At 37.9% G+C, this 26597-nt stretch overlaps 1 protein-coding gene across 1 annotated transcript in view; it reads right to left on the bottom strand.

The window, feature by feature from the left end:
* The window catches only part of UNC5C (unc-5 netrin receptor C), a 346592-nt gene that overhangs the window by 73741 nt on the left and 246254 nt on the right, over positions 1-26597 (bottom strand). The window contains exons 5-8 of the mRNA XM_063458624.1: positions 19529-19632; positions 5688-5868; positions 4744-4911; positions 3854-4018 (exon numbers count right to left, since the gene is read on the bottom strand). Of these exons, the coding sequence (XP_063314694.1) occupies positions 3854-4018; positions 4744-4911; positions 5688-5868; positions 19529-19632 (618 nt within the window). The remainder of the gene's footprint in view (positions 1-3853; positions 4019-4743; positions 4912-5687; positions 5869-19528; positions 19633-26597) is intronic.

Here is a 26597-nt window from a genome sequence, read left to right as displayed (position 1 = left end):
GCCACTAGAGATGCTTCATGGAGTTTCACAGAGTTTGACACTGTGAAACATTGCTGGACATCCTCATGCTCTGCAAGAGGACATCCAGTTTAAGGAAAGCAATTGAGGCAATGTTTTCCTATGAAGAATGGTCTAATGCCTGAGTGGATGAGACCCCTTCCATCGGTGGACATCAGAGGAGATAGAGCACAACGCAGCACCAAGGGACATCATCACTAGAACTGGGTAAGTGAATAAAAGCTTATTAGGTTAAAGGGGACCGCAGAAGCAGAGGAACACGGTGTTAGGAATACATCTTTCTATTTCTAAAACTAAAATGTTCCTTTAAACTTGTGAGCTATGCTATACAGTGGTATGCCTGCTATCAGTTCATTATCTCAATCTAAATCCTAACTGGAACTGCTCTTTCAGGATAAGCTTCTCCTGCTTCTGTGTATGTTTCCCCTTGGTATGAAGGAGTCTTTTTGCACTGAGGGCAACCTTCAAGGTGGGTAACATTTTTATTTATTTATCTATTTTTGTTTCATTTTTTTAATGCTTTTTTCCTTTTGCAGGGAAAAAGATGACACTAGACGTTATAAATGTAAATGGATAAAGTGTAATAAAAAAAGGTTTGAGCTGAAAACTAATGTTCAAAATCTACAGTTTAGCAGAGTTTGAAATATTTATGTATCCAATTAGTCTAAATTTTACAAATCACTTTGACAGATCACCAGCAATCCCTGTTTAGTAAATGTCTCCCCAAGCAAAATGTATTTTATGTTTTTTTATTTTTATTTATTTTATATGACATACGGTACCAATTCTTAAACAAAAATTTTCTGGTGGTAATCAATCTTTTATAAAATTTCAGCAAACTTATAACAAAAATATATATTTCTGTTTGTATATATTTAGACATTTTATTCCCTTGTGCTGTAATTGGAAATGTTGTCCTCTGTATCCCAGAAAAGCAATCGACCCACACACAGGACGTACCACGAGAGCTACATTGGAATCCTGCTTGAATGCTACTGCAATAACGCATCCTGTAGTCTCTGTTGATTGTTGTACAACTCAATCTGCTCACGTTCTCCCAAGAAGCACCTCATTTAATGACTCATTCGTCCCCACTTAGAAGTAAGATATGATCACTTTTAGGAGAACCTATTCTAGCTAGGGGATCAGTCTTAATAGATGTGGCAGCTGAGTTCTTGCAGAAACACCGCAGTGAGCAACAGAGGGAGACCTCTTGCTTTATGTGTAATTACAAGGGGCTGCTAACACCTCACAGGTTTTATCCTAACAAAAGTCAATATCTCAATGGATTCCTGATTTGTTGTAGAATATACGGCCTTATAAAAGATTATATTGATCTGTGTTACTAGCGTTACCATAGCAAATAACAGACAAACCAGTGGGAGACTTAAATACAGGAATAATACAATTAAATGTGCCCTGCAATTTTATTTATTTATTTCAATCTAATGTTATCTCGTGCCATTTTCAAAGTCACCACTGGCAGGGGTGTAATTGCAGGAGAAAAAAAAATAGATCAATACGATTACTAAAAGGATGGAAAAATAGAAGCTTTCTCCGAATTTTTGATTCCAGACATTGAAATTGAAATGATCGTTCACACAGGCATAATTTACACGCTGTGCAATTAAACAGGCTGTGATGAGAGACATGACTAATTCAAGTTTACGGAGAAATTAGTCCCATGCCTGTGGTTATTGTACAGTGAAACAATGAACAGGCAGCATCAAGATTGTTACAAATTCATTAAACAAGTGATTTTCATACTTGGGAAAGATTTGTAAAGTTAAAGGAGCAAGATACACTTTATATCTATTGACTGCTAAGGCGCCCAGACCACATCAAAATTGTGTGTACTGTATTGACTCTCATATAATCGATCTCACTAATTCTGTCTTTTACTGATAAAATATATCTCCACTTAAAAGTCCACTCCTAAAAATTAGAACCCAAATCCAAGATTTAAACCTCCAACTGAAGCCTGGTAATTTCTAGTGTAGAAAAGGTACTTCATATAGTAAAGAAAAGAAAAAAAGAAAAAAAAAAGAGTGGCTATATATTATAATATATCATAAAAATGTGGGAAATTAATATGTGAATCTCAATATGATGATAAATAACGGAGTCAAGCTTTTAATAGGTACATGCAACTATTTAAACCAAATGTACTTTACCAACAGCCAACATTTAAAAGATGATGATGTGATAATGGGAATTATAGTGACCAAAACCAACGATCCAGTTCCTACACAGTTAGCTGTGCAGAGAGCTCTAATGCTTGGTAAGTCAATCTTTATAGCAGTGACGGTTCACAGAGCAGGATTATGCATTTTTATTTGTATATAGAAAACCATTAAAATATTACCATTAAACTGGGACACTAAAGACTCGGAACACCCCTGGGCTAAATATGCCAATAGTCAACTACGATTTTTCATTACTGAATCTAGTTTTATAAAAGGATGCAGGTAATAGGAATTTCAGCCTAGCTCGAGCCATATTAATGTATTCGATGAAACAGGCAGGTAAGTCTTAAAACATTCCATATAAAATGTAATTTCCTATTTTTATAATAGGTAAGCCTATATGTATTATTTAGCATTTACTGAATTGTAGACTGTGTAATAATTCCACTAGGGAGGAGGGGGGGCAGGGGGGGGAGGGGCGAGGGAAAAGAAAATTATCTTTCAATTATTCTGCAGCCTAGATTGAGCCACACGGGTTTATTCTTGACAATTCATTCAGATTAAATAAAATTATAATAAAATAGTGAATTTTTGTGAATATCCGTTTTCAATATTCATAACAAGCCTATTATGATTTCTATGTTGTTGCAACCTTAAATGGATGGGCAGGATATTAAAAAAAAAAAATCCACTGAAATTAGTTTTAAAAAATCAACTTAGTTTATTTTAGAAACCATATCTGATAATCACTTATCTCTTGAATAAATATGGATAGGAAAAGGTGGGTGTTGGATGGGTACTTATGCGTAATACTCAAACAGTGAAGTATGCATTAATGAGCAGAGGGAAGTACTGTATAGTGCTATTTAACAAGCTACATTTAAAAAAGAAGTCATGGAAAAACAGTCCATGTGGCACTCCTATAGCAAACGAGTGCGTAACTGCATGAGTCACTTCTTCAAATTGAAGAAGAATAATTAAGAACAGGTCTCTTTGTTTGGATTTGTGAAGCAACCAGGTTATTCTATGCATGCCAATACAACATTATAGAGCAGTCCTTATAGCCCACCAGCAGCCCATGTTTTGTCTCCTATCTCCATTAGAATAAAAAAAAGGGAAATTCATAAATCCTGGGGGGGGGGGGGGGGGGGCATGAAGACTGTTATAGAGTGATGATAGAAGATACCTTTATATAACCCAAATCAGTTATTGAAACAATATTTATTTCAAGACATTTTGTACTGCTTGCATAAAGCAAAATCTAAATAACCCCTAGACCAGGCTTCCCCAAACTCCTGCCCTCCAGATGTTGCTGAACTACAACTCCCATGATTCACAGCCTATCTATTTCATTCATAAGCCTGCCCTAGACTAACAGACCAGTAAATGGTATATTACATGGTATATGGTATATGTTCTCAAAGCACTCTTCTAATAATGCCTATACCAACAAATATCACAAGGAAAACTCTTGTAAAAGAAAACGTTGCAAGGAGATGCAATGTCAGGAAATCTGATTAGTCTAGACCCAAGAACACACTACAGTTTAATACATAATAAACAAAGAAAACGAAGATTAATTTAAGATCTTGAGCATTGACAATGCATGCGCAGTGGAATTATCTAGAATTGCACGGATTAGTCCTTACTTTGCATACACAATCCATCAGTGCAGTTCTTTGATTGAAGAACGGGACCTTCACAGTCTCTGCCCCCATTTCTTGGCGCAGGGTTGGAACAGTCTCTGCGGCGCCAATGTGTACATTCTGTGCCGCAAGTAGACCACTTGCTCCATCCTGTCCATTCACCATCCTCTGTGAGAGAGCAGAAGGTTTTTCAGGATGAATTGGGTTGATGAAAAACATTTATTTTGGCAAAATGAGTCTGGAGGTGTGCTTCAAACCCTGCTGGCTTCAGATAAATGTACTACAATCCTTCCCTGCATTATCTGACATAACTCAATAACTTGGAGCATGACTGAAAAAACGTCCATCCTAGCCTGGGCAGAAGACATTTTACTGTATTATTTTTCCTTAACAAGCTTGTTATTTTGTTATAGTATTAAAGTGGAACTGTCACTTCTATGGAATTTACACCACTGAATAAAACGTTGAAAATCAGCTAACTTGCGTTAACCTTTTCATTTGTGAGATATTTCATTTTCTTTTAAATGTACATTTCTGACATCATACTTCAGCTGAGACATGGCAAAGCCAGGGCAAACATTGCAAATATGGAGGAAAGATAGAAACATTATTTTGATTTCCAAGTGCAAAGGACAGATATTATAATAATGATTGATAGAGGGCAAATATGGAGGCACCCAGATGCAGGGTAAGGAACTGTGGATATTTCACACCTAACAAGCACATATTTGTTATATGTCCGAATAAGTAAACGTAATATAAAAAATCAATGGGAGTGACAATTCCCCTTTAATATGAAGAGACAAACAGACAGATAGAACAGATTAAGTATATTCCCCATTAATATATGTTGGAGAGCAATGACCCCATATGAAGTGGCAATATTATGTTACCTGGGCACAGTGTGGTACAGGTCATTTTCTGGACATTTTGACCTTCGCAGACAGATCCTCCATTCAGTGGAGTTGGATTAGTACATGTCCTTGTGCGCTTCTGGTATCCTTTTCCACAGCGATTAGTGCATGTCGACCACTCTGTCCATGTGGACCATCCACCATTTACTAAGGACAAAACGCAAAGCAAATTACACAATGTGGCTTCAGCCTGTCTGTGCCAGTCATCTTATACATTCCTTTACAGTGTCCTGTCAGTGACATTTAGTGCATGTGCACCCCTCCCCGATTTTTCCAGCCTACTGCCATGACCTGAAGAGGTTCTTGTTTATACTTCTAAATAACTGGGAGATTTGAAGAAATAACATGGTATTAGAATTATTCTTCTATGTTAAAACAACTAATCAAGAAAAGAAGAGTTGTGGATATGAGAACAGCAAATGAAACGTGTAACACATTTACTAATAGTGTGAATCCCCTATTGCAACACTCCTGGATTTGACAGGACACAACTGATTTAGGACTTGCTCCTCAGAAATATCCCCGGAAAGCACAATTTAAGTGCATCTTCAAATGTGCTAGTGCTGCACAGTACATTGAGGACATTTAGCACTTACAAGAATGCTATGGGCATGTGCAGCACTAAATTGGTCTAGGAAAAGCTGTTGCCAGACAATCTGGCATGTACCGATGCCAGATTGATCCACCCCCTTTTTCATGAAGGTTCATCCCCTTGTTGTCACCTACACACCCCAGTCCCTCATTCGTATACCGTAATATTTGGAGGTATTTTATCGAGAGGACCATTTTTATACAGCAGTTCCTATTTTGTTTACATACAAAGCTTGATAATAGAAAATAAGGGGACTAGAACCCCATTCTAATAAATCGAACCTAATTAGTTTGTGTGCACTTGTTTCTATATTGCATGTTACTTAACTTACCATAAACAATGACGGTGGCTGTGGTACTTCTTCTTCTGGCTACAATGTTTTTGGCAACACATGTATAATTAGCAGTGTCTGAAAGTCTTGCTTGTTTAATGATGAGATTATGATCAATGGTGATGTAAAAATTGCGATCCCCTGCAGGATCAATCACATCCTCATTTTTTAACCACTCCACCTGCAAAAGAAAGAGTACATTTGAAAATGAAAGACAATTGTTTTCCAAATTACACTTCCCATCAGGGTTTGGCAGCCTATGGAACATATGGTATGCAAGGCACGCATAGCAGTCATACCCAAATGAACATGTTGGGAAGATCAGAGGATTTCTCCAGCTGCCCTAGAGTGCCCCAGCACCCGAAACGCAGTTAGTTCTGTTTGAGTGTGTGCAGCTAATTAGATGTGTAAAAGAGTAGCGTAAAATTAGTATTCTATTATCTCTCCAACACATTGACTTGCACTTAAGGGTTTAATGAAAATAATGCCTAGCCCCTAACATTTTGGTAGTCTCCAGGTTCCAGCCTTGTAGACTACATTGCTTGTGGGTCTGCACCTATGGAAAGTGCAGACTGCAAGTCTCACCATGGGACAGTATTAAAGTGCTAAAGGGAGGCAAAAATAAGTTTATATTAAATTTAATTTAGTAAAAAGCCCCCCACCAGATCACCACTGCTAACACTCCACATACATAACCTCACAAACAAACTCCCACACTCAACACCACAAACAGCTCACAACACACACAAAATATTACAAGCAGCGCAAATACACACACTTAGCATGACAGATAGTACATACAAAACCCCAGGCAGTCCACACACATACATTACACATCAGGCAGCCCATATACAGACTCAGTACCACAAACAGCCCATATATACACACAGCACCACAGATATCCTATACTATACACAAATGATGCAACTCGCTTACACACACTTATCACAGACAGTCCACACACATACTTAACACATCAGGCAGCGTATGTACATACACACAGACAAAAATACCATGAATAGTCCACATACATATGAATAATACCACAGACAGCCCAACACACATAAATACTACATTCCATAACATGCCACAGATATACATAGTACAACATGATGACAACACCCAGATATATCTCTCCTCCGCTGATCTCTCCCGCACGGTCCTGCAACGTGTCACTGCTTACCTTTCTTGTATTTCTGATTGGATGTCCTCCTGTTTTCTGAAACTCAATCTCTCTAAAACTGAGCTTCTTATTTTTCCCCCTCATAGTGCTGATCCTCCTCCTTTGCTCTCCCTGCATGTTGATGGTGCTTGCATCAGTCCATCCTTGCAAGCTCGTTGTCTTGGTGTTATCTTTGATTCTGACCTCACCTTTGCACCACATGTACAGTATGTTGCTAAAATCTGTCAATTCAACTTTAAAAAATATTGCCTGCATCTGCCCCTTTCTCACACAAGATGCTGCCAAGGAGCTTGTTCATTCTCCGGTGGGATTGCGGGAGCTTAAACTAATGAGACTCCTATAAGACTCTCCCCTAGTCTTAAATTGTTTAAGAAATCCCTCAAAACACATCTGTTCAAAAATGCTTATGGACTCCCAGAGTAACTCATCTATACTTAACCAAGTCTGTCTCTTCCTCTCCTAAAGAGCCACCTCCAGCTCTGCTACTTTTCCACCCTTGCTGCCCTGTTGTGTATTTGTACCCTACATCACCTAGACTGCAAGCTCATTTGAACAGGGTCCTTATCTACCTATTGTTCCTGGGTCACTGTATTGTAAATGTCCCCCCTACCCCCTTCAATATATTGTAATGCGCTGCAGAGTTAGTTGGTGCTATATAAATACCAATAATAATAATAATAATAATAATAATAACATGCACACACCCTAGCACACAATACCATTAACAACCCACACACATACATGTACACAATATCACAAAGCCACATTCACACCAAACTCTACAAGCAAAGCTGTCCACACACAATACAAGCAACAGTGCATACAAAACACTATACACAGCCTGTTTATACACTCACATAATAGCACTGGCAATTCACAGACATACATGAAGCCACTACACATGAAGACACAAAGTATCCTCCAAACGCATACATAACACAAGCAGAATTTCGCAACATCCATAAACATTACTTTAAAAAAAAAAAAAGGAGGGGGAGGAGCGACACTCAAAGGGGCTTCAAAGTTTTACTTTGGCTAAGTTCTAAAACATGTTGCCTGTTTCTGCTTTACCTTATAGGAAATGAAATAGTTTTATTGATCAAGTAAGTACTGAGAATGTTACCGCTAAAAAAACTGCTGTAATTATGTGTTAAGTGGGACCTGACTGAGATCTGAAATGATTAATATTAACAACCCAATATCCTTGGGAAAATTGATACTCATTGGACAAAAAAACACATACAAAAAAGAATCGGGACACATTTCATCTTTAAACAAACTGTGAGAGCAAGAAAAAAAATGGTTTGCATCATCAGGTGAAAAGTGATTGACTAATTGTTTTCTGATATTTATAGATTTGCATAAAGAGTAATAAATATTCTCTGGCATTTAAATTCAATATGGATGGTGCTCTGTTATCCAGACTATTCACTAGCTAGGCATTATGCGAGACACAGTAAACGGCAGCTGGGCTTGCTTAGGCCTTGCAGAATGTAATTTGTTCATTTAACTACTGATTACACCAGAATTCCTAGTAATGGCTTCATAAAACATCATAAGGTCTATTCATTAAATAGTAAGCTGTAACAACGGAATGGGAAACATTAGGTCCACATAGCCCAGTTAAAAAAGAAAAAAATGTTATATTGGTGTATAATGTTTACGTTGGATACCAACTGACCAGAAGTTACCTTGCTTATTAGAGAATTCAATTTCAAGATTTTTTTTATAGTTGTGCTTTTTCACTTGAGCATTGTTAGCACTATAACCACTGCCGCTCATTGTAGTGATCATGGTACTACAAGTACTTGAAGTTGTCTCCCATTTTTTATCTAAAAGCTTTGGCACAATTTGGCAATATGCTAAGAGTGCTGCTTAACAAGTCCCCAACAATCTCAGGCTGGCACTGGACCGATTCATATGATTAATGTGCAATTTCCTAATTATCAGTATGGCTGCAGAAAACCAAGCCGATGGTGCATGTTTTATTTTGGGTGCTTCTAAAAAAACTGCTCCAAACATTTTAACTGAAAAACAGACACTCCAATCCTCATAGCACCAAAAACAGTACAATAAGCTGTCATTGTTATGGTGCACTGGGGCTGAGTTGTCCTTTAACATGGCATCAGGAACTAAAGCAAAAATAGTCTAAAGTTTCTCATTATATGCACAAACTGTATGAGGTACAATCTGAGCCCCTCAAGCTATGGACGGGTAAAAAAAATAAAAAAAAATAGCCACTTTTTTTTTTGTACATTTGTCTGCATTCATCTCCATTGAGAACAGATGTGTTATGTCTAATTATTCATTGATTGGTATCAAGAGATGAATCTACATAATTGGCAAATTTGTTCCAATTAACAAAGGAAAACTGCCACATGCCACAGAAATAAAAAATAAAAAAAATAAAGTGTTGCATAAGTAACCCACATCATCAAAGTAAAGAAGAGAAATCAACAAGCTATTGCCTGTGCCAGCCTTGCAATGCCCTAGGACATATTCAGCAATTACTATAATGTAACAGGGAAAAAAATAAAAATGTGAATCAGCACAGAATTTCATTACATAAATAAATGAGTACAGAGTACATTAATCAAACGAGTGATTATATGAATGAGAAATGCTATTGAAGAGCAATTATCAGATGTAAACTCCGACACGCCAAGCTAATGTCATCTTGAGGTTGAACACTTTTGGCAGTCGCCCTGTGTTTTGAAAAAGGCACCAGCAGGATTTTTATGAGTAATTACAATTTTTTTTTTTTTTTTTTTTTTGGGATACACTAAAGCTAATTGATATATTTTTTTTACCCAACAAAACGGATTGCGTGTATAAAAAATGAAAAAAAAATCTGTGTTGTTTTTATGTTCTTCAACTAATAAAGTTATTGAAAGGTAGCCAGACGTAAGAATTTATGTACACACTACTACATAACAAAACAAAGTAATTGTATTAGCTTTTGCCCAGCATACACTATGCTAGTTTTTTTTTTTTTTTTTGCTGTATATTCAGAAGCAATGCTTCAGGAAAGTACTGTAGAATTTCTCTCTTGCCAAATAAAAATCAAATGATTTACCCTAGAACTAGATTCAAAGCAAACACAGAACAAAGTAAATAGGTTTACTGGCAGTTTAAAGATGGAATGGCACTGCGCCCATTGTAACTTGATGCCTATGTATACTAAATTTACCAAGAAGTCAACTCAAAAGCTATATGAAGACAGATTGCGTTATATATTGTTTGCAGATGCTTCAGATGTATAAACAAAGCAATGGCTTCTGAGAATATTATTCAAATAAACAATAACTGCAAGCTTCCAATCTCGCCAACAATCACATTTTACTTGATAACCATCAAATATTGTTTACACCTAGTATCTCAAGGGATCGTATCCCACAGAAAAAAAAAACCCACTGGTATGCTCATATAAATGAAATATCCATTATCACTTGTTAACAAACGCTCTCTTAAATGTCCATTAACAAGTGTTAATGGATTCAATGGCTGACCTTCTAAATTTGGTTTCTTTTGTCTTGTGTTTTTAAAGAGCAGCGCAATATTTTTCAATGCCATTTTCTATGAAGCTTTATATAATTATTTATACTATAAAAGTGTTGGGAAAGAAAAGTCTTATTTTGTAAAGGTGATACAAATATCACCACTAACCATATTGTAAAGAATAATTATTATAAAAAAAAAAGAAACCTAAAGATAGGCAAACATTTATTTGCCAACACATCTCTCTTTGTTTTTTTTTTAAAGACAATCAATAGAAACTTTCTTAGAAGTAACAGTATTTTAAAAATCATAATTTTCATGTGATTAAAACTGTTAGGTTTTAGGCAATGCTTTTAATTTACAAAATATAACAGTGCACACATGTAACAGTAATGCAAAATGACTAGAAGTGTTGAAATTCAGTAGCAAAACCAGTAATCTATGCACGCCTAAAATCTTGCAGAGATTCACAAATTTGTTATGCTTATGCACCATTGTATTAACTAATTAATGGCAAATACTTGTCAGACCTTTACTTATAGTAAGGGATTTGCACAAACCCTTTTCATTAAACCTGAATCCAAAGAAGAACATACATGTTTTGCAGCAATTATAATTGTCAACAGCATAACAGACATATAATGACAAACGTACTGCTTGGAAGAAGATAGGGCATATGCTGCTACCTAAATATAATACCAATGCTGTCAGATAATTGCCTTCGTGATGGTGTCCTAGCTTTACAACATTGAAGGAGGGACCAGAGGTTACTTGATGTTCTCGCCAGCTGTCCTCTGATGACCTTGAATGTGACAGCAGATGACAAGTCTGACACATTAAAATTGCTCCCTCTTGCTTCACATTGATAGAAAATAAGTAGTAATTCAGGAACTGATGATCTGAATAACTCCTTTCCTTGCATTTCTACATACGCATAGAGCAGGACATGATGTATATGTATGCACACATACATACATAACAAGACCACTCGTTTAATGCCTTAAAGGAACACTATAGCCACCCAGACAACTTCATCTCAGTAAGTGGTCAGAATTCAGTGTCCCTGTCCCCTTAACTCTGCATTGTAAAGCATTGCATTTTCTGAGAAACTGCAATGTTTACATTGCAGGGTTAACTCTTCCTCTATGGCTATCATACTGAGAGCCACTAAAGGCACTTCCATGGCACAGACCATGGAAGCATAATAGGAAAGCAACGACTCAATGTTTACCTACCAGGAATATTTGATGTATGCATTGGTTGGACCCCACCAACACGGCATCCTCTTTCCTAGTAGGCGTTAGAGAGTCGTATATTGCCACCATCCACAAGCTTTTTTCAGTATCACAGGAACATTTTCTAGTAATAGTGAATGAAATATGCTCTCCTAACCGATTACACCACAATCAGTGCTGGGCAGCTGGAAAAGCACATCACCATTTGGCTTGGGGACATGCAAGGACACCCTGTCAGGGTCTGTTTATAATCTGGTACTCTCCCTTCAGCAGCTCTCTATGGTCAGTCTGGGGTACTTAAAAATGGCCTCAGCTGAGAGAGAGGAGAATTTAACCCTGCTTATTGCACTTTTCCACCTATAGTGATTTAAATTGCTGTTTAAAAAGAACGGAATGCCGCACTGACTTTCAGTACTGCATGCAACGCATATGTTAGATGGGAATCCCAAGTATTTAGTGATACCTGGTTCTCCTGGTGCGAGCAGGAATTTTACTTCCTATGACAAGAGCTGTATATGGTGCTCTCTATAAGCACTACATACTACAACTAGGTGCCCCAGCTGACAGAGGAAGCTCCGGGTATTGATTGATATCTGACAATGGCATTCCATGCCATCCTAAAAGCAGTAGAGCCTATCTGTGGAGGATGGAATAGAAAGTCCTAAAGTAGAAAAGAGGTTAACAGATAAACAATACAGATATTGTTGAGCCAATTAGATAAAATGTAATCAAATTATTTCCCTTTTTTGCAAAATTACTACATGAAACTAACAAACAATTAATATAGTTAATTTGGTGCAAATGTAAATTATTTTTAGTCTTTATTTTTCAGCTTGATGACGCTGAACACAGATAGCACTGGAATCAATTATTTTCTGAAAAGCACTGGATTGCCAGATCATGGCGACTGCCATGCCTGCGCCGTATATCTGCAATAATTCACTGTGAGAAGAAGAAGCATTGGATTGGACCAGAGATCATCATAATTAATGATATCACTGTGGGCAGATCTGCTTGTAGTCAGCGGTATCTCTCAAGTTTAGTTGCTTCCTGACACTTTTTTTTTTAACTTGTGAAGCCCATAACCTAAGTAAAAATAATGATAATAATGATTATTATTAGCATTTATATAGAGTTAACTAAAAAGGAATATTTTTTTTTATGTAAAAATAAATACATTATAAATATATATTTTCCATTAAGTTCCATTAAGTTTTGAATTTACTAGTTTCACTGTATTGCACTATTAGTTTTGTTTCCTTTTCCCCCCTAAAATGCACTGTGCTTGGTGATAGCTGGACTTACAAAAAAGAATGTGTTCATTTTTGTTTGTTTTTTTGCTAAAAATGTGCTGTTCCCAAATGGTGAGTTTAACATGAGATACACAATTGCTCTCTATACATTGGCTACTGCTCAGTCTAGACATCAAGTGTTAAATAAAACTCCTGAGCCTGTCTCCTGTCCAGTCCAAAAATAAAGTTCTTTCAATTTCAGGGACCTACATCAGGATCTCTAATTCGAAGCCTGGAAGCTTAAATAAAGCATATGCAGCACTCATGAAACAAAGCAAATTCCAAACATATAAATATTCAATTAGACCGAAGAGCCACCTGACGTGGCTTGTTTGGAGTACTTTCCATCTGCCAAAGGCATTTTATAGCGCAAATAAAAACTACCAACAGCACAGTACATTCCAACTGTCCAGTTTTCCCTCAAGTTCCTGAACATTTACAGAATTTTCCCTTATTTAGTTTTAGTATCTTTGACTCAGGTTTACATCTATTGAATTCTCCAGAGGAACCTAATAGGTAAAATAACCCCTTAATATAGAATTAGCTGCCATATGTTTAGATCGAATAACTATAGTTAGCCCAAAGGAGACTGTTACTGATTATTAAACTACTGTCGTAATGTCCTCCAATTATAGTTATGAGTATTACTGCTCAAGATAAAGTGAGTTTATATCCAACTGAAGAGTGAAGATACATATGAAAGACTTCCATCAGGTCTATTACTATGGGCTTCTGTTATAAGAAAATCGATTATGTACGTATGTACGATACCCATTGAATGTCCCCGCACCATCACAGTACTTTGTGAAGGAGTTTTTCAGGAAGGCTGCCTGGCAAAATATGGGTCAGCACTGAAGTACACAAGCACCATATTGACATAACCCGTTCAAGCTATTCCCCTACAAAATCAGTTTGGAAGTTTGTTATGGTGATTTTATTGTTAGTTTATGCCATGAATTAAAAACTACAATAGTTGCTACAGGAATATAAAGAATGAAATCGGAATGATCAACCAAGAAATAACATATTATTCATAAACAAAAGTCAGAGGTGGCTTTGGTGGGAAAGCTAGAAATTATAGATCTTTATGGACATTTTCCATGTACATTTCATTCCAAATCCCTGGGGAAAAATCCATCTTTAACGTTCTTTGAGAAACAAGAACTTTCTTACAAAATTTTTATTTAGTAAACAGAATATAATGTCAAAAATATCGGAAACTTTAAATCATGATACAGTCAATTCATCTGTTTTTATTTTATTTATATTTTAAAATCTCTTATGGGCCTTGGAAAAGGAGCCTAATGTAGAATTCTGATAAGGTATTTGTAATCATTAATGCTCCAACCTTTGTCCTGTGAATAGTATTGAATGGAGCATACAAGGAAGGACCATTAAGTTGCTCTCAAATCTGGGTGTTTGATCTTCTGTATGACTTACAAAAAAGAAGAAAGGAGAGAATAGCTCTTTTGAAAGTCAAATAAGCATGCATTTTTTAGCTTGCCAAGTGTTAATTGGTCCCTGCTCTAAGCCATGGTACAAATGCAATATATAGTCAATTAGCTGGCAATCAGGAACCTTTGCTTCTTGACAAAGTGCACTAGTATATTACAAAGTATTAAGGGAACAGTCATTATCACCTTATACCAAGTCTTCACATCTTCATCTCTTTAAGATGCACTTATCGCCAGCCACCTGTGCTAGGACTACATAGCAATCATGGACAAGCTGACTAATTATTGCACTGAAATATAGCCCTCTTTATTATGTTGATATTTCAATAAAATCAAAGAGAAAGACAGATACTAGGTTCTAAACCTTCTTAGAAAGACATACTGAGGATATGTTAGATTAAAACAGCCTTTTATTTAGCCATCTTTAATTGGTGATACAAGGGGGAGGGGAAATAATAAAAGATGAAGATAAAAAATATATATATAGTGAGAGCAGCAATTTTTATTTTTATTAATAAAAAAATGGTATGAAAGGACTGAATTGAACCCAGATGCTATGGCTGCTAACATTGGTATTTCAATTTTAAGTGGGTGGGCAAATTGAAATTAGGACCTTAAAGCTCAAAAACATCTACTCATTCCGTTTTAATGTTTGTCTGTATGGATAACTTTACTGAACTAAGTGATACTACTTCCTAACTTCAGTAAATACACATTATTCTAATCTAAACTAAATATTGTTTATAACTATAAAGGGAACTTTGGGTGCACTTTGAATTGATTACTAACGTTCTTCCAAAAGTTTTTCACAGTTCGGTACATCAGGAGTAATGAGCTTGAAAACACTTTTTTGAAAGCATAACTTGGCTTGATTAAAAGAGTAAAATGCAAACCAGTGTGCTTAGTACATAATTGGCATAACACACTTTTTTCTAACTCTACATGATTATCACTTACCCATGTGCTGTGGGCCTGTGGGAAACAGGTGACTTAAAGGGACACTATAGTCACTATAACAACTACTGTTTACACTGCCTTTAATGTAAACTTTACATTAAAGGCAGTGTTTACATTACTTCCTATGGACACCTTCTTGGGTCAGTGCTTGACATTCAGCATCTCCACTGGTTCCTCATAGAAATGCATTTATTCAATGCACCTTTATGAAGAGATGCTGATTGGTGTAGTGTGGCGTTTTGTCGCATGTGCGCTACACACTCCTTGGGAAATCATTGGATCTGCTGAGATCGTCAAATTTGATGATCTCACCTTGGAGGTGGAGCAAGGTAAGGCCGACCACAGCGAGACCAGCGCTGTACTGGAAAAAAAGGTGTATATAGTTGCCTTTTTAAAGAGAGACTCGGAGAGCCGGTCACCTAAACCATGGTTTTACCACTATATTGTCAGGAATACATGTTTGTGTTCTTGACAATATACTGTTCCTTTAGCTTACTTCTAGTAGATAATTTTGTTTTACCACCATGGCTTCTTCACCCAGCATTAAAGGATCACTATAGGGTCAGGAACACAAACATGTATTCCTGACCCTATAGTGTTAAACCCACAATTTTGGTGGCTTGCCCCCCCCTTAGCCTCCTATAAAAGTTTAAAACTTACTTTATTTTCAGCGCCGCACGGGTCTGCCAGTGCTGGCTCTGCCCACTTTGTGAGATCATCAAAATGGCTGATTTTTATCCAATAGGGAAAGCATTGGATTGGCTAAAATCGCCACGGGGGTGGGGCCAAATGCCGTTTTGGCCAATCAGGACCTCCTCATAGAGATGCATTGAATCAATGCATCTCTATGAGGAAAATTTCAGTGTCTCCATGCAGAGCGCGGGGACGCTGAACGGCAGGGCTGCTTACTGTGCAGCCCTGAGCCAGGAAGCCCCTCCAGTGGCCATCTAAGGAGTGGCCACCTGGCGGTGTCCCTAGGTGCAATGTAAACACTACATTTTCTCTGTAAAGGCAGTGTTTACATAAAAATGCCTGAAGGAAGCTATTATACTCACCAGAACAACTACATTAAGCTGTAGTTGTTCTGGTGACTATAATGTCCCTGTAACATTAAAGGGCAATTGGAAATTACACCATTTAATAAAAGATTGAAAATGGCTTATACATGTATTTTCACACAATGTCAAGTTTTCTTTTTAAAATTGTATGAAGATTTAGCAAACATCACAACCAGTTTAATGGGGTCATGCCAAAGAAAACATCGCAGATGAAGAGGAGACATAGAAACAATGTCTCATTTCTGTTCTTCTCTCTATGCTTTCTCTATGTTACTGCCAGGTGCAACGGACAGAGCCAGCCTATAACAAAAGCTGACAGGGAGCTAAGATGGATGCGCCCAGCTGCAGGACAGAGTAGCGTGAATTCCTACATTAAATTTTATTTTCACACCTTGCAAAAACACATAATATTTAAATATAGGGATAAGGAAACGGAATATTACAAATCCTGGGAAATCAGAGTTTCTCTTTAAGTTATTTGCAAAGTCTGTCTTCCGGAACATTTAGTGGGTAGTGCACAATATGTTATCATTTAATAAGTATATGGAAATTTAGTAAAAATAGTATATATCTGTGTGTAAATGTATGTATTTTTTTTCTCGTATAATATGACAGGACGCAAAGATCAAACATCCACCTACATTAAGGGAAAGGATGATGTGTATTGCCTTGTTTGACAAGCTGCTTACTTATATCTTAATGGCTGCAATAGAAAATATGTCACAAAGACTTGTGACTCCTCTACACAGTATACTGTCCCAATACTTCATCTGCTGTGACAGGTGAACATACAGCACTGTGCAGGGAGACAGATAAGATCAGACTACAGAAGAGATTAGCATTACAGCTGTTGTAAAGATGACTCGCTGCATCAAATGTATTAGGGATCAGTACAAGAATATTAGGAATAAAAAGAGAAAGAGAGAAATCTCCCTGCAGATCTGTAAGCTGCTGGTGGGTGTTTTCTTACATTTTTCATCTAATCCGAGCTCTCAGATAAGCATTTAGGCTATTTTCGGAAAGAGCAAATATCGAGCAAAAACTGAGCCGTGAATGTTGCAATGTGTAGCACAGCAGTTATGGAAGTTTATATGGTATGGTTACAAAGTAAATCAGATGACCAAACACAAGACCGCACTGTTTGGATGTTCTAAACATCATGTTTTTTTTGTGTTGAGTAAACCAAAAACAGATGCTATTCGTCAGCACAACTAGTATACTGTTTGTCAAACTGACTTTCTTAAAGGAAAAAAAAAAACAGTCTTCTCTCTGTATCTTTATGTCTTTCCTGTCTTTCTGGCTATTTAGTTGTCTTTCTATTCATCTGGATTTAGGTATGTGAATTATAGTTTAAAACTTTTTAGAATTTTCTATATAAAAGCAACGGGCTAGATCAGGGGTCAGCAACCTATGGCACGTGAGCCTTCCATGGCGAGGTGCTTTTGCACGGCACTCAAGGTGCTTTTGCATGGCACTCGAGGCTCTGACTTATCAGGAGTCCCAATGGTACTTCTGCTAGTGCAAACCGAGCGTATAGCAGCAAATAGAGGACGTAATCTCATCACATCCTCCAATCACTTGTAAATCGATATCTGCACTGGAGTAGTGCTCCTGCCCTTGACCTTCACCTGGCATACCAGGTCCCCACTGGACCCCAAGGAAGCAACCCATACTGCTAGATATACACTGAGCTGCAGAAGATCCCCCGTATACAAATAATACAAACAGCCCCCACAAAGTCAATCCCCATAAACACAACACCACTGACAATCCACATTCATGCACACAACCCCACAAACAGCCTATCACATGCAATGCCACAAGCAGCCCACACATATACACACCACCAAAAACACAATGTGACATATCATCCACACACACAATTCCACAAGCAGCCACCATACACATCCCACATTCATAGGTATCATACACAATACCACAAACTACTCATGAACCTATACAATACGACAGCCCACATACGCACAAATACAAAGCTATAAAGAAGCTGCAGCACCCAAAAATAACACAAGAAAAATCTGGCAACATACACACTTCAATTTAAAAAAAATAATATAGGACCGGCATGCCAGGGCTTTAAGATCTTGTTTGGCACTGTACTACTAAAAGATTGCTTACCCTTGACTAGATAATAATTATCCAATAATTAATTAATGCATTCTTAATCAATCCAACTTAACAGTATTACACTATCTGGACAAAAGTATTGGGATACGCCTTAAACTTAATTATTGAATTCAGGTGTTTCAATCAGGCCTGCCTGACTGCATTGTGTCAACTGTAAAGTTGGGTGGAGGAGGGATAGTTGTATGGAGCTGTTTTTCATGGTTTTGCTACTTTCAGTGAAGACTGAGATATTATTTTGGACAATGCTATGCTTCCAATTTTGTGGGAAAAATTTGGAAAAGGCCCTTTTCTATTCTAGCATGGCTGTGGCCCGGGGCACAAAGCAAGGTCCATAAAGACATGGATGGATTGGATGAATTTGGGGTCAAAGAACCTTTTTTGTTATCAGTCATTTTTTATTTTGACAACAAAAATAAAACAAAAGACATATTGTAAAATAGACAGATACCTTTAACACATATACACCATACACTTAAACATTTGTGTAGTATAATAACCAAAAGTCCTTAGTGAGACTAATGTACATAAGAGTCTTACTTTTACCATTATGTTACTACATACTCATTACTGGGGTCCAATCATTTACCAAATATTCCCACAAACGTGTGATTTACAATTTACTAATCTTGTGCAGCCCAGCACCCTCTTACATTGCATGATAATTTGTTCTCACAACCCGTCCCAATTTGGGATTTCGAGAGATTTCCAATTTATGACTATGATGAACATTGCTGCTCTTAGTATATATGTATTACTATAGGGAGTTTATCCTTATGAGTTCTCTTTAACCTCAGATGGAGTAAAGCTGTCTCGGAGCACTTATCAAACTCTAGGTGTGGAAGGACTTCTCCTGGGTCCACAAAACATTGCATTGATACATTAGGGTACAATAAAATACAAAAACAATATTAATACACAATATATATTTAGAACTCAATGTCACAAAAATCCCTGTTGGTATAAATTTCACTGAATGCTTAGTGATTAACCAGGTAATGTGCTCTTGCATTTTTACCCACCTCAGCTCCTGGGATTCCTTCTGGGGGTCGGCACTGTAGGAGGACCTCTTGTTCCAAGGATACTTCCTTCCCTAGAGGTTCCTGCTCAAACGTCTTCCTCAGATCTGACAAAATAAAATGGAATATTTTAATCCTTTGATTGTTTTCATCTGGATTATCTAAGAATGTTAGGTTCTTATTCAAATCTTTTCAAATGTCTAACTTAATAGTTCACTAGCAAAAGGTAGTATATTAAACAGTAATCAACATCATAGTTTGCACATGTCAATAGACATAGGGGCAGAGATTGGTGGAGTCAATCATGCACGTTCATTTCTCCATTCACAGTTAACACAAAGGTTAAAAGGTGGACAAACGCATGCCTCCCATCCATCCTGAACTTTTTCCGACTTCTTTTACCAGTGTCCTGCGTTTGAGGACACCAGGGAACTGCCCCCCAAAAGTGTAGTGTAAGTGTAACATTAGATGTGCTTGTGCTGCACTTAGATCACTAGGACCCTGTAATAGCATTGACACAAGACTGACCTGCCAGTAAATCAAATGGACTTTCTACCTCTACAGGTGGTGTCACTCCTTTTGGCAGTGATTGCATCACTTTTTTCCCTCCCTGTGACATCTTGCTTCTTAAAAAACACCAGTGTTGGGGGGTATGCAAAGTGATCTCTGATTTTAAAAAATAGGCACCATAAGCACCATAAACTACTAGATGTTATTGTAGAGGTTTTTGTGCTGGTAGTCTATGAGCACTGTTCTCAAAACAACTTTAACTTAATGAAGCTGTGTTGGTGTATAGAACATACCCCTGCTGTTTCACTGGCATTTTGGAGTTAAATCTCTTTTGCTTCTGTTTATGCAGCCCTAGCCACACCTCCCCTGGTTGTGATTCACACAGCCCGCAAGAAAACAAAATGGTTTCATTTTCAATCAGATGTTAACTTACTTCAGAAGTGTTTATCTCCTGCTTTTTAGATTGAACAATAATCACACACAGGAGGCTCCTGTAAAATCTAGCAGGCTTTTAACAGTGCAAGAGATATTAAATTTAATTAAACAGACTGTACAATACAGTAAGTGTAAACATTAGAACTCACTTTACAGGAAGTGTTTAGGAATGCTGTGTAAGTCACATGCAGGGAGTCGTGACTAGGGATGTGATTTTACTCTTAAATGGCAGATAAATGAACATTAAGTCTACAGGCACATAATCTATACACCAAAATGGCTTCATTAAGCTAAAGTTGTTTAGGTGAACATAGTTTCCTATAAGATTTATCAATCTCTATTTTTTCAAGTGTTATCTGTATATTCATATAGTTAACTGTAAATTCCAAACTTAAATTATGATACACATTGAATTAATGAACCTCTGCACCACTATTTTTTGTAATCTATTCCTCTTGATATTTTATTAGTGCATCTATTTGATATTTTATTATTATGGAAATTAAGGCAAAATTGCCAAAAATCATTTGGATCCAAGTTGTTTCAAGTGTATTAATTGTTTGTTTGTTTTTTAGATGCTATACCCAATTGCAAAAGTACAAATAAATGAAGAATTATTAGAAGCAATATATTTGTTTCTCATGTGCATTTTAATGAGGTATGTTAAACTTACAGGGTATGGTTTATCTGTACCGAGCAATGTCATAAACCAGATACCTTCTAGAAGAAGTTAGTGCAGAGCTGAATTTTGAATAGACTAAATAACTTTACTTGTCAGACAGAAATTAAGTGTAAATATTATAAATTTAAACAGTAGAAAATGAATTCAGAAAAAAACCCTGTTCTCATTTCTTTAGCGAATATCTTAAAGCAAGACTTTTCAGTTATACAGTGGGACACCCTATCCCATATTTAAACATTAATATGTGCACTTATAAATATTTAACAAATATGTATTTATGAAGTCTGAACATTTAAAATTTGGAAATCCACACACTCCTAGAACCGAGTTCTTCCATGTTAGCACACTGTCAGTCACTATCATAAACTCTGCCTTTTTCTGCAATTTTAAAAAAAAATCAGTCTGTGCACCTGTCAGTAGGCGGAGATAGACACACTGAAACTGGCACAATGGGGAGTATTTATCAAAGTGTTGCAGACAGCTTTATAATTTTTGTGTGTGTGTTTTTTTTTTACTTCAATTTATCAAATCTGTTTTTTTTATAGTGTTTGTTTTGCTCCGTAACCACCATTTTAGAATGTACCCCATTTTTCATCTCTGTGACAAATATATCAATCTTTCCATCATTTTTTCCACTAGAAACGTGCTCTGCTTTATTTCTTTCTTTTCAACCACTCTAAATATGGTTGCCTTTTCAGAAATTGATATTTTTGCGACAAATGGTGGAAAAGTCAATACTTTTTAGATACATTTTTAGAACTATGTAATAACTATGAAAAGACTAGAAACCAAACATTGTTCATGAACATTTTATCCACTTAAGGTAAGCCAACAACAGGGACCTCCTGGCACCATAACAAAGTCATTTCAATTAAGCTGTTCTGGTGCCTAGAGTGTTATTTTAAACACGACTTTTGATTCACATTGGATTCAAAGTTTATCTATAGAAAACAATGGATTGGTGAATTGTGGCAGTGTTTTCATTTGCTATTAGTCTGCATTGCTTCTCTATGAGAAACACTGGATTGGACCAGAAGACCAGAAGAAGGTTTTCATGGTCAAATTGGGCTACAATGAGTAGTCTCTGTGCAGAATTACAGGTATGTTTCTTTGAGGGTGTTTATCTTTCTTTTTGCTTTAACATGCACTGTATTTTCCTTAAAGCAAAGATGGTGTCATGTCTCAAAATTAGAGTAGGACAAACACAGTGATAGCAGGATTTACAAAGCTGTCAGACCAGCATCCTCCTTCAAATCCTTCGATTTCTGGAGATCTTCACATTCAGCATCATTATACATGATGATGCTGAACGCAGCTAATGATTACCTGTGAGATGCATGTGATTGGTGGCTCATTGTGATTGCTGTGTCTGCGCCACGTGCTCACCATGCTTTTCAATGAATAGCATCTAATTGGATGAAAGGTAAATCGGGCTGCAATGGAAAGACTATCTTAATAATGGTTAAGGGTCTGTAATCTAAATGGATAAATCAACATATCTGACTCTAAGATGATATACTTTAATATGATATGACTGTGTTTTAATATGTCATATATTAGCTAGTTCTCCATAATAACTCAAGCAAGTCTTTCCTTCCTTTCATAAAACTGTACATGCGTTCACGTAAACCCAATAGTAACACACATGTTGACTATTATCCTAAAAAAAACAGATGCCTTATTACAAAGGAAAGTCTGCAGAAAATAAAACCAGAGACTTTTAAAAAAGGAATTCACAAGTGGAATAAATAATCAAATACATACTCCAGACGATTTAAGTGGTGAGTCTAAAACACTGAATAATTTGCAGATCACAATGTGAGTGTTTGTGTTGAAATGAATTTATGCATCTCAGAAGCACGGAAAGAAAGAAAATGTGTTAAGCATCACAGACACATTTTATTCAATCCATATGATAATATAATACAATCTTCTTTTCTCTGTGTATATTTCCTTCCAAACAACTAGATATCAACTTTTCCTGGGAAGTTCCTTATACATTCTATTTCACATCAGCCACTTACTCTAAAAGCTAAATTATCTGTTTCTATCCAACGGAAACAGATAAAAGGTCTTACTTTAAAATGTGATTAAAAAAAAAAAAAAATGTATACACACATTAAATTTTGAAAAAGTCAATGAAATATAAAAATAAAAAGTTTCTAACAGCAGAGTGCAATAGCCTCAGCGGAGAGCAAGGAGTTTCCATGGCTTTCTATTTCAGTCTGAGCCCCAACAATGATTGTTACCAGGACTCACAGCTAGCAAGTCTTGCAGCTCAAAAACCTTATGCTGAGGTAACATCTCTAGAAGACTTACCTGTCCATACTGAAACCATTTTCATTGCTCCTGGATGACTTCCCTCCTCTCTCTGTTCATTCCATACACTATACTCATACCTATACATAGGTTCTCCTCCAACTCCTTCTGAAACCTCAAAATACAAACATTCAACTAAAACATTAAAATCTTACTCCCACCTTCTCTTATTTTCTATGCTTATGCTCCTGGCAGCTGGTGATATCTCTCCAAACCCTGGTCCCGCCTCTACCTACCTACCTTGTGTCCAACCCAAAAACCTTTCCAATCTTATATCCATCCCATGTAACTCTCCCTTAAGGTCCTCCTTCCATTCTGCCCTCTGGAACGCACACTCTGTGTGCAACATAACTAAATCTACTTCTATCCATGACTTATTCATCTCACGCTCCCTAAACTTACTTAAACTGAAACTTGTCTCTCTCCTTCTGACACATCTACCCCTGCCTCATTATCATATGGTGGTCTACAGATCACGCACAACCCAAGACAGTCTGACAATAAAGATGGCGGTGCAGGGTTTCTCCTTTCTCCCCACTGCTCCTTCAAACCTCTACCCACCCCACCCCCTTCCCTCTCTTTCTCCTGCTTTGAAAATCACTCAATTCGCTTATTCAAACCCATATCTGCAAACATTGCAGTTAGTTATCGCCCCCTAGGTTCTCCTTGTCTCTTCCTTGACCATTTTCCTGTCTGGCTTCCTTACTTCCTAGGGGATTTCAACATTCCCATTAACCCACCCTTGTCCTCAGTAACCTCAAAACGTATTTCAATCATCTCCAATTTTAAACTATCTCAATGGGCTAATTATCCCACACATGTAACTGGCAATACCCTAGATCTTATTTTTTCAAATGCATGCTCAGTCTCCAATCTCTGTTATACTCCATTTCGTCTATCAGACCACCACCTCCTATAATTTGTTCTCCAGTGCCCAATATCCTCAACCTAACCCCCTGCAACTCAGGAGGAATCTGAATTCTCTTGACCTCTCATTAGTTCATGCTCCCGCAAAAGTTCAATACTTTTAACTCTCTTATTCCCCCTGCTGTGGCCACCCCACAAACTAATCTTTCAGCAAAATTAAACAGTTAAGGAATGAATTATCCCCCCCTTCATCTCAACCTCACTACCATCCCTACCCTCCAGGAAATCCCTCCAGCTACTGAACAGGAGGTGGCTGCGCTTCTCCTCTCCTCTCGTCCCACCACCTGTCCGCTTGATCCAGTACCTTCCCACCTCATCAGAGCTCTCACCCCTCGTCTTGTACCATCCTTAACACGCATCCTAAACTGCTCTGTTTCATCTGGTGTTATCCCTGCTCCCTTTTAGCATGCTACTGTCGTTGCCATCCTAAAAAAGCCATCCCTAGACCTGTCTTCTACTACCAACTATCGTCCCATATCCCCGCTTCCTTTTTCCTTGAATCTTCTAGAAAGACTTGTCTTTTCTTGTATGACTCACTTCCTAAATTCCAACTCCCTCCTCGATCCTCTTCAATCTAGCTTTCGCCTCCTCCACTCTACTGAGACTGCTCTTATTAAGCTTACAAATGACCTAATCACAGCCAAATCAAAAGGCCACTACTCCATAATAATTCTTCTTGACCTCTCTGCTGCCGTTGACAGTGTTGACACTGTTGATCATGGCCTCCTTCTCTTAACTCTTCAATCTCTTGGTCTCTGTGACACAGCCCTCTCATGGTTCTCCTCCTATCTCTCCCAACACTCCTTTAGTGTCTCTTTCTCCAACAACACCTCCTCTTCTTGTCCTGTCTCAGTCGGAGTCCCACAAGGTTCAGTGCTTGATCCCCTTTTGTTCTCTCGCTATACTGCCTCTCTTGGCAAACTCATTAATTCACTTGCATTCCACTACCACCTGTATGGTGATGACACCCAGATATATCTCTCCTTCTCTGAACTCTCCTCTACAACGTGTCACCAATTGCCTTTCTCCTTTCTCTGATTGGATATCCTCCTGCTTTCTGAAACCCCAATCTCTCTAAAACTAAGTTTCTTATTTTTCCTCCTCATAACACTGATCCTCCTACTTCACTCTCCCAGCAGGTTGATGGTACCTGCCTCACCCCATCCTTTCAAGCTCACTGTCTTGGTGTCACTTTTAATCCTGGCCTCACCTTTGCGCCTCATGTCCATTCTGTTGCTAAAACCCGTCGATTCTAACTTAAAAACATCGCCTGCATACGCCCCTTTCTTTTGCAAGATATTGCCAAGGAGCTTGTTCATGCTTTAGCAATCTATTTCATCGATTACTGTAATTCTCTCCTAATTGGTCTCCCCAGAAGCCGTACAGCCCCCCTACAATCTGTGGTGAATGCTACTGCCAGGCTGATGTTTCTTTGCTGTCATTCCTTTCACACTTCACCCCTCTGTCGACTCCTTACACTGGCTTCTTGTACCCTACAGATTTCAATTTAAAATACTAACCCTTACCTATAAAGAATGCAGGTAGTCTGTTCTTCAAAAGAATATCCAGACAGGAGTGAGGGAATAAGACAAGTGAAAATAGGTAGCCATAAAACCAGTGGCGTACACATGACCCATGGGGCCCCGTTGCGAAAATTGATCCGTGGGCCCCCCCCCCCCCTCGCGCTTACTCTGCGCGGGCCGGGGCAGCAACACATGGCGGCGGGCACCTGGTCGCAGGGGTTTCAGGCCTGCGACCGCGGTATGTACGCCAGTGCATGCAGATGCACACACACACTTAAAGGACCACTACAGGCACCCAGATCACATTAGCTCAATGAAGTGGTCTGGGTGTCAGGTCCCTCTAGTTTTAACCCTGCAGCTGAAAGCATGTTATGTTTGTCTGTTATGTTTCACTGAGGGTTAATCCAGCCTCTAGTGGCTGTCTCACTGACAGCCGCTAGAGGCGCTTCCGCCATTTTAAGACACTGAACGTCCATAGGAAAGCATTGAGTAATGCTTTCCTATGGGCGGTTTGAATGCGTGCGCGGCTCTTGCCGTGCATGCGCATTCGGAGCTGAGAGGCGGAGGGATCCCCAGTGCCATGGGAGTCCGGCGCTGGAGAAAGGTAAGTGCTGAAGACACACACTCTCACGAACAAATGCATACACACTAGCTAACAGACACACACATTTACTGA

This window comes from Pelobates fuscus, chromosome 6 (genome assembly GCF_036172605.1).
Source record: "Pelobates fuscus isolate aPelFus1 chromosome 6, aPelFus1.pri, whole genome shotgun sequence".
In the NCBI taxonomy this organism is placed as follows: domain Eukaryota; kingdom Metazoa; phylum Chordata; class Amphibia; order Anura; family Pelobatidae; genus Pelobates; species Pelobates fuscus.
Note: the sequence above shows the minus strand (reverse complement) of the source record. Positions and strands in the feature narration are given on the sequence as shown.